Raw genomic sequence first — 15,242 nt, forward strand, 5'->3', positions numbered from 1 at the left:
TTTCAGGTTATCTAGGTCGATAGCATGAAAAAGGTACAATTACATTTATTAAATGGTAGTTGCGGACAACTGTATTGTTGTATTTAGTGTTGAATGAGAATAAAACACTAGGATTATATCCATCAGTTTTTTCCAAAAGGTCAGTATAATGTAAAGTAAGGCTACATCACTTGGCATTGGTTGTAATTTGAATAATTTACAGTGTTGTTATATTTTATATATTACAATTAAACACATTTATTTTGCTTCAGTATACACTGTAAAAACTTTGGGTCAAATATGGGCTAACCCAACTTTTGGGTTAAAAATGTAATTTAAAAATGTAACCCGACAGCTGGGTTAGTCCATATTTGTCCCAAGGTTGGGTTGAAACAACCCAGCATTTTTTTTAGAGGGTATCAACCTGCAATTGTTACCTTAAGATATTTATTTATTTATTTATTTATTTCAGTGTTGTTAGCAAATTTTGGTAAGACTAGTTAAAGAACAGTTCTCACTATGAACTGGTTGCTTATATTCATGCACATTACTAGCATATTAGCTGTTTATTAGCACATTTTAATGCCTTATTCTGCATGACCATATTCTAGACTCAACAACTACCTTAAAAACTGTTAATAAGAAATTAAGAGTTTATTGAGGCAAAAGTCATAATTAATAGTTAGTTAATAATGAGATTTCATCCCTAAACTTAAATGTGTTATTGTTATTTCACTACTTTGAAACAATTCATAAAGTACACACTATTCATAATGTAGGTTTCTCAACATTGACAATAATGCCATTACCCAGTGTGTCCCAAGCAAATACATTGTATGCAAGTTTGCAACAGACATCTGAAATCATTTAATCCGCTGAGACCCTCCATACCCATCTGGATGATTGACACGTGGGTGAGATTTGTTTAGTTTGGGCAAGAGCTGTCAACCTTCAGTCCCACAACACTGATCCACCAGCATATCACACTCCATAGCAGCCCACCCGTCCTCAAGCAATTTTATGATTCATTTAGCTCAATGAAGGCTGTTTATTACAGTTTATTCATCAATAATGGAGTCTCCATGATTTGGTCTTGAGGCTGAGAACAAAATGGATTCAAGAGATTTCGAATAGATGGAGGAACTAAAGCACAAATTTATTTTATTTTTTATTTATTTATTTATATTTTTTTACGCAAGCTGGATTTGACCCGTCACTGTGTTCTAAAATGTGTCAGAATGCAACTGTGAACTCTGAAAAGCATTTCACAGTAGAATATAATATCTTGATGACCAACCGTTTTTCCAATGGACTAATGTGCACCAATGGATAATTCACAATAAGACAAGGAGTGTGTATTAAAGTAAACAGTAATTGCAAACTTGTGTAGAGTATGTTTCTGAAGTATTTCAGACAGAATGCCAGAAATCTGCTCAGGTTAAACCCATGCACTTTAAATGTATTAAGATCATATTTTTGCCCATGACTGACTTCAACTGGGACAAGAGTGACTGATGGACTGCAATAAAAGATGGTTAGATCTGACTAGCCGTGCTTATGGACTATTAAATCAACGCTCAGGCATAGGTAAGCATAACTTTCCAGGTGTTACATCAGAAAATGGAATGGAGTTAGTTGATATGGAGAGAATAAGCAAGCTTGTGTGCTTGGGGGATATGTCAGGATGGTTTACTCACCTTGAAGACAAGTACATAAAGAGTCTGAAATTTGGCCCCGACACAACAATAGTCAAGCAATGAGAAGAAAGGGCTTCAGGGGCCAGCATCAAAAAAGGTTTTTCAAACACACACACACACACAGACACACAAGCCTGAAAGACATGATAACCCTGCTGACACATGTCATCGTGTGCTGTTTTAATGGGACTCTACTCAGCTTAGTAATGAATCTAAGAATGAGACATCCCACTGACCCTAAGGTCATCTTTCTTTCTTTCTTTTTTTCTCTGTTTAACTCCGCATTAAACCTTCTTCATTTGATCATTTGAAAAGCATTGTAAAAATATAAAAATAATACTAATTCAACATAAAATTAATAATGAATGAATGATTTCATAAACAAACAAATAATTGTAGACTTATATATAAGTTGTATATAGAAATGTGTACTGTGAAAAAAGCTTTCCAGTGATTTGTTCTTTGTCAAAGCATTTGTTTTATCCAAATATATCAAATTTTATAACAGATAAAATTACTATTCAGCACATCACTCCCAATAGACATCTGGGGTATTTTTTTTTGACATATTCAGTGGCATTTTTGATCCAAGCCCTGGTTAATTTGGACCCTGATTAATGCTGAAAATTACAAACACACCAAGGTTATTATCATAAAAAGTTTAGTTATCAATGCTGGAAGGTCTGATTTAATTAATCTCCAAAGCTTTCACCATATTCTTTCAGAAAACAACAGTTTAAAACTTCAAGGGTAAACTTACATTTATAGACCAAAAAAATAAATACAATTGTGGGCACTGCTTATCTATGACACAACCACAACAATAAAACACACATTTTTTCAAAGTGTTTACTTCAAATAATGTAGAGCTGAATACAGAACTGATATTGCATTATAGTGTAGTTGATTGAATTTATTTGAGGCAAATCAGTAGCCATTGTTCTCTGCGAAGGCCATCTGAGACTAAAACCTGAATGGGTCCAGTTCATTCTGCTGAATCATAAACTCCCAGAGTGATGGTACTTTTACTGCTAAATGCAATGGCGTTTTACTGCTGCCACAGTTCACTGACACCAAACTGAAGTGTGCTGTGGCATTGACCAATAAAGCATTTGTTATGGAGAATCTCAATGGATTATGAGTTTTTGGAGAACTTTTAATGGGTGATGTTAGTGTTGTTTGAAGAACGATGCAGTGGGTACACTCGTTTAAAGGTTGCCCTTTATTTTACAGTATGTGTACTTACAGTGTACCTACCTAAGAAATTTCTGAGAATACCTAGTAACGTCATGGGGTAAGGTTAGGTTTAGGGGTAGGTTCAGGGTTAGTACCTAGTTATTACCTAGTTATTGTAGTTACTATAATAAGTAGTATGTACATGAGGAACAGGAATGTAAAATAAAGTTCTACCCTTGTTTTTATCATATGCAGATGGAACAATTGTTGTTGTTATGCTATAAAGAATGAAAACTAAAACAATACTAAAACGTAATAATTTCTCACTGAATAAACAAATAAATGCATACTGAAACATTTTTTTTTTCTTTTTTTTTTACAAATTATAACCATATTAAAAATTTGAATTAAAACTTGTTTTCCCTAAAAGTATAACAGCTGCACACACACACATACACACACACACAGACAAAAAAAAACTGCTTTAAACTGTCATTGTTTTTAGTTTGTGAAACCCCAACCATTTGTGAGCTGCTCACAGATAAACACATCATACTAATAATACATTACTGAGATAATAACATGACATTTCATTAACAAACAAGTCAGTTAATTACACAGCAATCTGCACACAAAGATGCCCGGCATATGATGCTGCTGCACTCCTGATATACATGCTTCAGTTCAGCTTGCTCATGTAAAAAATAAATCAATCAATCAAATAAAATGGAATATTCATGGTCTAGAGGCCCAAAAGGTCAGCTTATGCACTTTTAATGTCTGCAGCATTGGTCATAATGCACATGATGTATTTGGCCTGTGGCTGGCATAGCCCTTTGCCAATACATCTCACACACACACACACACACACAGAGTATACACATTTGTGGCTGTGAAATATTTCTCACACTAGCCTTGGGAGTCTTGTATACTATACTGATGCAAATACAGAACTTCCCAACTTAGGGAGCATTTACACAACAACCTTATTAATCAAAAACTGAAAACCTTTCATGCATTTTGGTTATTCATGTACATGGGGGTCATTTGTACATTGTCGCGTTCCTGTAGCTCAAGTCGTAGAGCTTTGCGCTATCAAGCGCAAGGTTGGGGGTTCAATTCCCGGGGAACACATGATAGGTAAAGATTTGAAGCCTGAATGCACTGTAAGTCGCTTTGGATAAAAATGTCTGCTAATGCATACATTTTATTTAATTTCAAAAATTTAATTTGTTTTGGTGGTGTCCTAAAAAGCAAATGATTGCAAATGGGTTTCAAGGTGCAGGTTTTTTGAAAATTACACTGTTATCATTTCTGTGTAAACTACAAAAACACAAATTTGTGTAAATGGTACACACTCACAATGGTTGTCACAATGATAAAGTATAAATTATTAAAGGTGCCATATGCAGAAATTGAGGTAAAAATATCCATAACATGACCTACACGCATCAAAAGAATGAGAAGAAATAAAGGCGATGATGTCATTAAAAAAATGTCAAGTTATAGTGCTGCAGAGATATCAACCTTAATTAGCATTAGCATTACTAGCCCCGGCCCGGCAGGTGTTGTAATACCAGTTTCGGCCGTGAGAGGTGGTATGCGGGCAACATAACCACCAGCCAACCTGCAACAAATACACGAATAACTCGCAGGGCGTACCTGGACCTGATGTCAATCGTGTGGAAAGTACAGCCCACTACTTTCAGTTCAGAGAAGAGAGCGGAAGGATAGCTGAAGCCCTTGGCAAAAGACCAACACCCGCTACAGGGAAACAACCACGCTCGGAATCACAAATCAAATCCGATAAGAATACCAGAGTAAACATCGGCACTGCTTTTAATCGCTGGAGACAACTGATGGACCTGAAAGAAATTAGGTTTGACTCTGAACTTGCAAGTTAGATGCTGTTAGTATTCCGCTAGAAGTTTGTTTTATATGTTTGTGTATTTGTTTTCGGGAAGTTATAACATAGAAATGTATTGAAGGCTGTTTGATAAACGTGCTAATGTTAGCGATGGCTAACCGTAGCTGCGTTTGATAATTAGCTAGCTATAACTTAACGTTACCCATTTTATTATATAGGGCTGTGCATGTCTTTACTCATGTACATCTCATCAGTAAAGACGCTCCTGTAATTAGGAGTATATCTCCAGTAAGTGTGTTCAGATCAGGATTGCCAGGTTTTCACAACAAATCCTGCCCAGTTGCTTCTCAAAACTAGCCCAATCTCGCTTCCAGAAGGTTCCCCGATAAAACATTGCTTCCCGGGGTTAAAATATAGTTTTTTTTAGCAGGGTTGCCTTGGTATAATTCGCATTTTAGGGGCTAAATATCACGTTATTTGTATTGGGGTCGCTGTGACCAGCGGACATGAAAAACAACCACCACAGACTTGGCAACACTGGTTGGCATTTACTACACAGAGCCGTAATTCACTGACAATCTACACAACATCGATGTTAAAATCGCAGGCGATTCTTTGTCGATTTTGAAAGCGATTTTGTGTTAGTTGTCGGTAGACTAAGGCTCTTTGCAGTTACTGCCGCTCCACCTGAACCAGTGTTGCCAAGTCTGCGGTTGTTTTTCATGTCCGCGGTTTGAAGCAATCCCAATACCAATAACGTGATATTTAGCCCCTAAAATGCTAATTTTACCAGGGAAACCCTTCCCAAAAATTTATATTTTAACCCCGGGAAGCAATTTTTATCGGGGAACCTCCCGGAAACGCGATTGGTCTAGTTTTGGACTAGTTTTAAGAAGCAACTGGGCAGGATTTGTTGTGAAAACCTGGCAACCCTGATCTGAATGCACATGCTGGAGATATACTTCTAATTACAGGAGCGTCTTTACTGATGAGAGGTGCATGAAAATCGCATTCGATTTTTTGCACAGCCCTATGTATCATAACTAACCTGCTCTGTCTAGTCTGTTGGTCTCCGTGTCCTCTTTGCTTCGTGGTTTTTCTGTGCGTGAAAAAATTGATGTGTGGCGTGAAAGCGTGTGAAAAGAGTCAATTGCATGTGTCTCACGGTGAATGTTTGAGAGTTGGCACATTAGTTCTCAAGCAGAATAAAGGACAGGTTGATTATTGCTGTTTAGCGTTTGTATTAATCTATGATGTGTCCCTGTTTGACTACAGGGACATAAAAAAAAAAAAAAATTAAAAGTGATACGTGGACCAAGGTGTCTGAGATTGTTCATTTTAAGTAAAGGATCATAATATTTCGTCCACAACAATATTTAATGAGGTTATAACTCCTTGTGGTTAGTCTGCACGAGATCAACAAGCTTGTTTGCTTTGCGGGCGCTTTAAATACAAAATAAGCATTCGATCTACGTTAGAGCGTCTGATCGCTCACAAATCTTTCTGCAGCGTCATGAGCAGAGCGGCAAGAGCGATTTTTGACGCTCTAGACAGTTAGGCTTCGGCTATGGCTGTAGTGTTGTTGTGAAAGTAGGGGCGGATCATAGAGACTATGCTGTTTCTCGTTTGTTACTCTAGAGTAGACCAATTCACTTTATTGAGGCATACTGCCCCCATCTGGTATGGAATGTGGAGTATGACTTGATTTTTTTTGCAAAACATTACAGATGGCACCTTTAAGGAGTAAATAATGTTTCAAATTATATTCAAAAAGAAAAGTTCTTTTAAATTGTGTTAAAACATTTCACAATATTACAGTTTTTACTATATTTCTAAGTAAATAATAATAAAAAAAATAAATAAAAATAAACTTTTGAATGTATGCCCACTTCTAATTCTAACGAAATATACATTTTAATATTCACATTTAAAATGTGAGTTATCCTTGATATGCAATATGATTTGATTTTTATTTTTGAAATTTTTGCTAGTTCTTAATTTTAGCTTTGCAGATTCTTTCAAATATAGGTACAATGATGTGCCTAGGACTTGCTTGTGGGATATTATGAAAGAGCAGATATGTACGGTACTCTCTGTCTGTGTTCTCCTAACATGGTCTGAAGGGATGTGTTCATGGCTCTATCACAGCTGATGTTTATCATTCATATCTTGATGAAATGCACCAGGTTAATCCCATGTGATGCGTGTCATATTTCTGACAGTTCAAGCTTAGACGGGTCACTTGAGGAGTGTTTCTTGGTCAATACTAAGTGATTTTGACAGATAATAGCGTGATCTCCCAAAGGTTTCGGCTTCATGAACAGCTTTGAGAGATAACCTGTTGTAAATTCATCGTTCAAGGTCATGTTCAAACACATGCATATTATTCACCTTTTTACCCATAATAGATATTTAAAACCTTTAAAATAAATCTAAAATAAATAAATCGTACCAGTCTCATAGTGTATGCTCACCAATGTCTAATAACTGACTAAACAAACCTTTGAAAAGTTATTTCTGTTATGCAATATCATTTGAACTCCTTGAACCTCTAGAAAGCAATGCCTGATTTTACATTTTCTTTTCTTTCACTTTCTTTTGAAATAAAAAAATAAAAAACTGAAAATATTCATAAATGCATGTCGTGATCAGCTACAAGGTTTATATTTATGTTATTCCAAAACCATATGATGCTTGGCAAATTGAAGTCTAACCATTTGCAAAAAAAAAAAAAAAAAAAAAAAAAAATTAATTATTTATGCAAGCAACTGTTATACATTTCCAAACTTTAATTGAAATCTAAATTATGCTTAGTTTTGCATAAATTATATACATAAACGGTTTTTCATGTTTGAACTGTCAAATTGTCATATTGAGTAAAGTAGAAAGTAAAGTATTAGTATTACTTAAAAAAAAAATAAAAAAAAAAATAAGAAAAGGATTAAAGCCTTGCTTAAGAGCACTTGCTGCAGTCTGTAACCACAGGGTCACGCTTTTATCCAGAGCCTCGATCAGTGATGTACGGAAACCTCCCTGCCAGACCTCCACATTTTAACAATTCATAAAAGTGTTGAAAGCAATCTGAGCTGAGAAGATTAAATCTTTCAGCACAAGGCAGGGGAGGACGTGCGAACGAGGTGCAAAAAGAAAATACATCTGTGGTAACGCTCACATCGGCTTCCACAGGGGAAAAGCAGCTCTTAAAGTGTTTAGCTTTGATTTCATTCAGGAGTGACATAATTGATTTTAATGAGATGTTTATAGAGTGAAGTGGTTGTATTGCTCAATCATTTGCATGTCTGCCTGTTGGGCTCAGCTACACAAATGTGCGGCATTCTCCATCATCCACAGTTATCTGCCTCAGTCTCTCTTTCTTGCTTTTTTCCCACTCTCTATATTCCTAAATGTGAGTACAACGGCACTGGTTAGCAGGCAAGGTTTTTACAAACATAACGCATGATTTAAGAATGACAGTCTATCATATACAACTCTAATAAGACATACAAAAAAGCCCTAGAAATTAGCATGTCTTGCTTTTTTAATGCTACTTTTATTTTTAGTTGAAATTTATATAAAAGGCTCTTTTCTCCATTTTTTTTTTTTTTTTTTTGTAAATGTGAAATAATTAGTGCATCAAGTCTAGAAAACAATTCCATCTAATGATCCCTGAAAAAAAATAATAATACAAAAAAATGAATAGGATTTACTTTGAAACAAATCGACGTTTTCTAAGTAGAAAGACTGAAATAGTGAAAAAAAAAAATAAAAAAAAAAATAACCTTTAGTTGATTCAACATTATAAGCTTATAGAGTCAATAAAGAAACAAAGCTTAGAAAACATTAAATAAAAAAATGGCTCTTTATTTGATTGACATACTTGGAGCATAAATGACCTCCACTGTATTTTCTTAGAAATGTGTTTCTTAGCTATCATAGACAAAGACTGTCCTTAAACAGAAAAAGAAGAGCGGAGTTATTGGAATTTCATTGTCAACTTTTTTCATTATCGATAAATGGTTTAGTTGCCCCTAATGCAGATAGCTAGTCGTCAAGACGGAAGCTACCATGTTTTACAAGTCTTTACCAGTTTCTCATCTTTAGTTTACATTTATGGGCTGGTTTCTGTGCTTTGGTATAGAGTAAGCAAGGCCGACAGATCCATAAAGCTCTGATGAAAATCTGAAGAAAACAAAGCATGCCTCCCAGGAGAGATCGCAAGCACCCTGAGCTTTGATTTTTCTCCTCTGCTCCATCACACAAAGCTGCGCTAACACACACACACACACACATACACATACACACACACAGGCAGGTAATAGGAGCATTCATTTAGTATTCAAGTAGAGGCCCTGTCGTCTGTTTGTCTGATGTTATTACTTATTTATTATTCACAATGCATAAGCTGGGCTCATTGACGTACGGTGCCTCGCTGGTGGGCCGGGTGACTAAGGATAATGTGTATTCTCCCCAGCTTCAGCTGTCCCCTTTTAATGGCCCAGCCAGATGCCAAAAAGAGGGGGATGGGGGGCGATCGGACATGTGAATTCATGGCACGTCCGTTCCTGACAACGCCTCATCCCGTGTCTCATCTCCCTCCAAGACCAGTGGCTGCCACTTTGTGCTCCCTTCGCATCCTGATTGATTGACAGGCGTGGAATGGCGGACAAGTGATTATGAAGCCGATCTGTGTGTTAGTGTAGGACGAGGTAGGAGGGTGATTGACAGCTTTGTGGTGGTGCGAAACAGCCACTAGTCAAACTTTCCACACATGCACACACAACACACACACACACACACACACACACACACACACACATCCTCTAGTCATTTTGACTAAAGCCCTGGGCCCAAAGCGGGCAGTTCGCCTCCCGTGGCATCTTCACACCCATTCGCTTTCATCAACACTCGCTCATGGACAGATTATTAATATTGTAGTGGACGTTTTCTGCCCTCAGTCATCAGGACAGTGCATGGCTCATTCTTTAATCGGGGTACACATCACATCAATGAAACTGGTTTGCTCTTTTATATGATTGTTTGTTTCAGTTGATCTGTTTCTTCTAGTTGCCAAGTTTTAAACACGAGTTTGATATTTCAAGGGAAGTCAGGATATCTCTGAGGAATTTGTCAACTGTGGAACTGTATGCCACTACACACTCTGATTAAGTGCTACACTTGAAATAGCACATGTATTTAAAGGAAAAGCTCACCCAATTCATCCAATATTCATCCTCACGTTATTCCAAAAGCACAGCACTTTTGTATATCGTAGCTTGTATTCTACCAATATAAACAAATAAATAGTTTATCATTAACACAGTTGACTGGACACTTTAATTATTGCATACATTGTTGCCTCACGTACACACAAATAGTCTCATCTGATACAAAAGATTAAATTACTAAACACACACACAATTCATTGTCACCAGTGAAGACATTATTTTTACCATCCAGAAGTTATTTTCAAATTTAAATATATATTTGACTTGAAATAATTATAATATTGCACACCATAACAAAGTAAAATACTGACACATGAGAGGACACTTGAAATATAAACTTATGGTCACGTGGTGTTGTGTTAAATTATTTTATTTATTTATTTTTAATTATGTTTTTTTTTTTTATAATAATTTCAGTAGCAAAATTGACAGAAATTTTGCAAGACACGGTTTAAAGAAGATTTAAATAGCACTCAATTTAACAAACCTTAATTTTCTGACTTGAGCAATGAATGTTACCATGTGTTGACTTCAACATTTTTTAAATCATCATTTTAAACTCGAAACCTATTTATTGAAAAACAGATACTGCAAAAACTGTATTTTAAAGGAGATCAGGGCAATTTCAAGCAAACTGAAAAATAGGATTTATAAAATATTTATGCGAGATTATAATATGCTTTCCTCTAATGGAAAGGGAAGAAAATTGTTAGATTATTAATTATCATCCATGGACATGAAATGTAGGCATCATGTAGTAATTAGGGCAGTCAATATACTTGATGAATTAATCACATTTCGTAATGTCATATATCCATAAATCTTGTCCGAAATACTTACTGGTGGCCCACTTTGGAAGTTAACATGACAGACTGGCTCTGTTTCAAACCCTAGTGAGCTTCCTCTCGTGTAGCCATACCTTCAGACTGACGGCGGAAGGTCTGGAAACCATGGCAGCTTTCATTGGCCAAGGCCCGCCCATGAGGCCATTTGACTGACATGTCCAACAACCAATCACAGTTCGTTCATTCATCATCACATTTTGAGGTGTGGAGATGTTGCCACAATAACAGACCAGTGTGTAAAACTCTGATTTCAGTATTTTAATGGTTCTATGCCGCAAACTTTAAGTATTTCATATACTTTAAAAATCCAGTGTTTAGTTGATCCCGATCTTCGTCACAGTTGTAAACACGATGGCTTTCTTCTTTCGTGAAGGGGTTTGGCACCACGGTATCATTGTTTCCAGGCAGAACATTAAAGAATGACACACTCAATGACATTGGTTGTATAATTCAACCAATCCGATGACGACTTCGACACTCCTGAAGTGTTTCCACTTTTGTGACGTTTAGCCAACGGTCTAATGCATATATAGCTGTGATTTACTCTGAGACCATATCATTACTGACGCTGCAGGTAGACACAAATATCACTCCTCACACAAATCACACAGGTGACTCCAGTATATCACAGACAGTTATGATGTAATAAAACAAAGTTGTTTTATTGTTTGATGCCTGGTCAATGAAATTTGCAACGCTACACATATTTTTTTGTACAAGTTCCAAAATTCAAATGTGCAAGCTCTTGAATTTTGCTACACTTTTAACTTCATAGATGGGTCTTTAATTCTTGGCCTTCTTGCAGAGCGTCTGTAATTTTCGGCAATGCTGATTTATTTTGCTGCAAACATACAAATAGGCTTGCGTGAAGTTGCAGTATTATTAGGGCAGAGCCATCTTTAGCCACAACCTTGCGGCAGACAATCAGAGACAAAAGCTGGAAAATGACAGGTTTGGCTCTGATTTATTTGACAGGATAGCAATTTCTGAAGCCCCCTCAGGCATGATTTCCATAGCGGCCCAGTCTGGGAGGTGTTGTGATTGCTTCTCAATCATCCAAGGCAAACACTAATTAGATTTTATTTTGGTCTGTGGAATGAGAGGTCTCCGGTATGGAGGGCTGTCACTTTGTGTGGCAGTCGACTGAAGGCTACTCTGACACTTCCTCATTCTCTGTGGTTGTTCGTTGAGTTGAATATACAGCAATCACAGCTCATGACACTGGAGTTTAACCTGTTTTTGAGGCTTGGTTAATTACCGTCGGAGAGTCTCAGGTGCACTGCTGATGGCCGACTGACCTCTGAATGTGTGTGTGTGTTTCCAGACAGATGCTGCCCTGATGTATGACGCGGTACATGTGGTGGCCGTGGCCGTCCAGCAGTCTCCTCAGATCACTGTCAGCTCGCTCCAGTGTAATCGCCACAAACCCTGGCGTTTCGGAAACCGCTTCATGACGCTCATCAAAGAGGTACTGCGCATCACACTGCTCACTAGGAGTCATTTGCACATAGTGTTGTTTATCACAAGATGGTGTGTTGTTTTAGCATTGCCTCAAAGTCACAAACACACACACAAATATAAATAAATACAAATTAAACCTAAATATTAATTAAAAAAACATGAAATAAACTAAAATTATATATAAGTTATTTTTTTATATATATTTTTTTATTTATATATATTTTTTATTTTATTTAAAATATTCAATTCAAATATATTTTAATTCACATATTTCAAAATAAATACTAGTTTGCAATACGCCCTATTTTACAAAAATAGTAAGCCTCACTACCTTTCTCAAGATTGATAATAACAAGAAATGTTTCTTGAGCAGCAAATCAGCATATAAGAATGATTTATAAAGGATCAGGTGACACCACAGACTGCAGTAATGATGCTGAAAGTGTCAGGATTTCTGAGGGAGAGGACCCAGATGCAGAGTGAACAAGGAACGTTTATTGACAAAAGACAAAGCACGATAGGAGGGAGTGGCTTGAACAGTCCAGACAGTAGGATTGGGTAGATGGGTAGACAGTGGAGCAGGCAGTTGGGGGGGGGATGACCGCCGAGGGGGGCTCTGGGTGACAACCGAGTGCAGGACTGTAGAGGAGGCTGTGCAAGGGACCAGACCACAACACCAGGAACCAAGGGCACTTGACTATAGAGGTATAGCCACACACGTCAGACCTCCAGGCGGGGAGACCCAGTAGCCAGGGAGAAGGCAGCGGGCAACACAGGAACAGACAGAACTCACAAAACACTAGACAAGACTTAAGACAACATGAGAACAACAACAACAACAACAATAATAATAATAATAATAATAATAATAATAAAAGGGCAAAAATCAGACAAGGGTGCTATGACCTAGAAACCAGATTAACTAGGGAAATAACCAAAGTAAACTAAAAAGGTAAAGAAACAAATTCAAAACAAAGTTCTTGAAACAACTGGAAGACTAACCAAGAAAATGACTCAAAAGGGGAAAATAAATACTTTAAAGAACAAGTCAAACTTAAGTCAAATTAAAAGTGAGATCCAAACAAAAAGAAACACTTAAACTAGACTAGAATAAACAGTGACCAGATAAACTTAAACTAACAAATACCAGACTTAAACTGACAAGGGAAAACCGCTATTAGTTTAGAACAGTTAGCACGCTAAGCAGACACTAACTCACACACAAAACGAACCGGCAAACACAGGAGGGAAATGATCACAATAAGAGCATACAGAGACATGAGAAACAGGTGACAACACTCTGACAATGGGGACTAAACAAGAGGGCGTGACCAGGGAAAACAAGGAGGTGGGACAAGAGGAGCACGTGGTAGACACAAGAGACACAACCATGTGCTCAGGCACAAAATAAACAAAGACACATTGAACAAAGACAGTACAGACAAGACTGTCAGGGCAGGATCCTGACAGTACCCCCCCTCCAAAGGACGCCTCCAGGTGTCCACCCTGGGTGGAGGAGAGAAAGGGGGCACAGGCATGGTAGGGGGCCAAGATGGTACTGACTGGGGGGGTGGGTGGGATGAAAACCTTGGAAATCCAGGCCTATCAGGGAAAACAGGGGGTGGGCTGGGAGGGGTGGAAAAGGTTCCAGGGGAATGGTTAGGCCAGGGTGCTGCCGGCTTGGGGAAGCCCGGTCTATCCGACTCTGCAAAGGTGGGGTCATGGCTGGTGGCACCTCTCCCTACAGGAACACCTCTCACAGGCAAGGGTTGCCAACTGGACTGGGTATTCAGGTTGGATTGCGGGGTATTCTTGGTTGGCAAGACATGACTAGCAAGGGATTCTGGAATGGCCTCAAAGAGATTAGGGTTCTCTGGACCAGGCTCCAAAGGCGACTGTGGATTGTTTGTGGGGACTGTCGAAAAGCCCTCCTGGGCCACAGGAAGAGACTCAGAAGCTGATAAACTGCCCCCTGGGGCGGCAGGAATGGGCTCAGAGACTGACCTTTGAGTGGCCTGGCGGGTGGACGAACTGCCCTCCAGGGCTGCAGGAATGGACTCAGGGACTGATTCTTGAGGGCCCCCTGGGGTTGCAGGAATGGGCTCCGGACTTGGTTCTGGACTGCCCTCTGGGGCTACTGGAACTGACTCGTGAGTGGATTCTTGACTGCCCTCAGGGTCTGCTGAGCTGCCCTCCGGGGCTACTGGAACTGACTCGGGAGTGGGTTCTTGACCGCCCTCAGGGGCTGCTGAGCTGCCCTCCGGGGCTACTGGAACTGACTCGGGAGTGGGTTCTTGACCGCCCTCAGGGGCTGCTGAGCTGCCCTCCGGGGCCACTGGAACTGACTCGGGAGTGGGTTCTTGTCCGCCCTCAGGGGCTGCTGAGCTGCCCTCCGGGGCTACTGGAACAGACTCGGGAGTGGGTTCTTGACCGCCCTCAGGGGCTGCTGAGCTGCCCTCCGAGGCTACTGGAACAGTCTCGGGAGTGGGTTCTTGACCGCCCTCAGGGGCTGCTGAGCTGCCCTCCGGGGCTACTGGAACAGACTCGGGAGTGGGTTCTTGACCGCCCTCGAGGGCTGTGGAATTGCCCGCTGGGGCCACCAAGATTGGAGTCCTCTGTGGGCTAGACACAGGGGCTGGAGCAGACACTGGAGTGAGCTCTGGAGCTGGCTGCTCACCACTGGACTCCATGGTCATGACTGAAGCAGCAGGCCACTTGAGATCACCCAGGGAAACTGCAGGAGGGATCTCCAGACTAAGGTCTCTAGTTCTCTTGGCGCGGGCCCTCCTACCCTTTCGTCTCCCAGGCCTGTAAGCATTCACATCACCTACTTCTTGACTTACATGAACTGACATTGACACAGAATTTTCAGGACTGGACTTGACTGACTTGGAATGGACTAAAATAGGCTTGACTGGCACAGGAACAGGGGCTAACAGGGGAACCTCCCTCACAACTTCCTTGAGCTTGACCGCTTCAGAGCACTTGGTTG

The 15,242-nt window shown here is 39.2% G+C and overlaps 1 protein-coding gene across 1 annotated transcript in view; it reads left to right on the forward strand.

Annotated features, from left to right (window-relative positions):
• LOC127974662 (glutamate receptor ionotropic, kainate 2) overlaps positions 1-15,242 on the forward strand; it is a 192,828-nt gene that overhangs the window by 104,209 nt on the left and 73,377 nt on the right. The window contains exon 8 of the mRNA XM_052578097.1: positions 12,114-12,257. Coding sequence (XP_052434057.1) covers positions 12,114-12,257 — 144 coding nt within the window. The remainder of the gene's footprint in view (positions 1-12,113; positions 12,258-15,242) is intronic.

Source organism: Carassius gibelio, chromosome B16, assembly GCF_023724105.1.
Source record: "Carassius gibelio isolate Cgi1373 ecotype wild population from Czech Republic chromosome B16, carGib1.2-hapl.c, whole genome shotgun sequence".
Taxonomy (NCBI): domain Eukaryota; kingdom Metazoa; phylum Chordata; class Actinopteri; order Cypriniformes; family Cyprinidae; genus Carassius; species Carassius gibelio.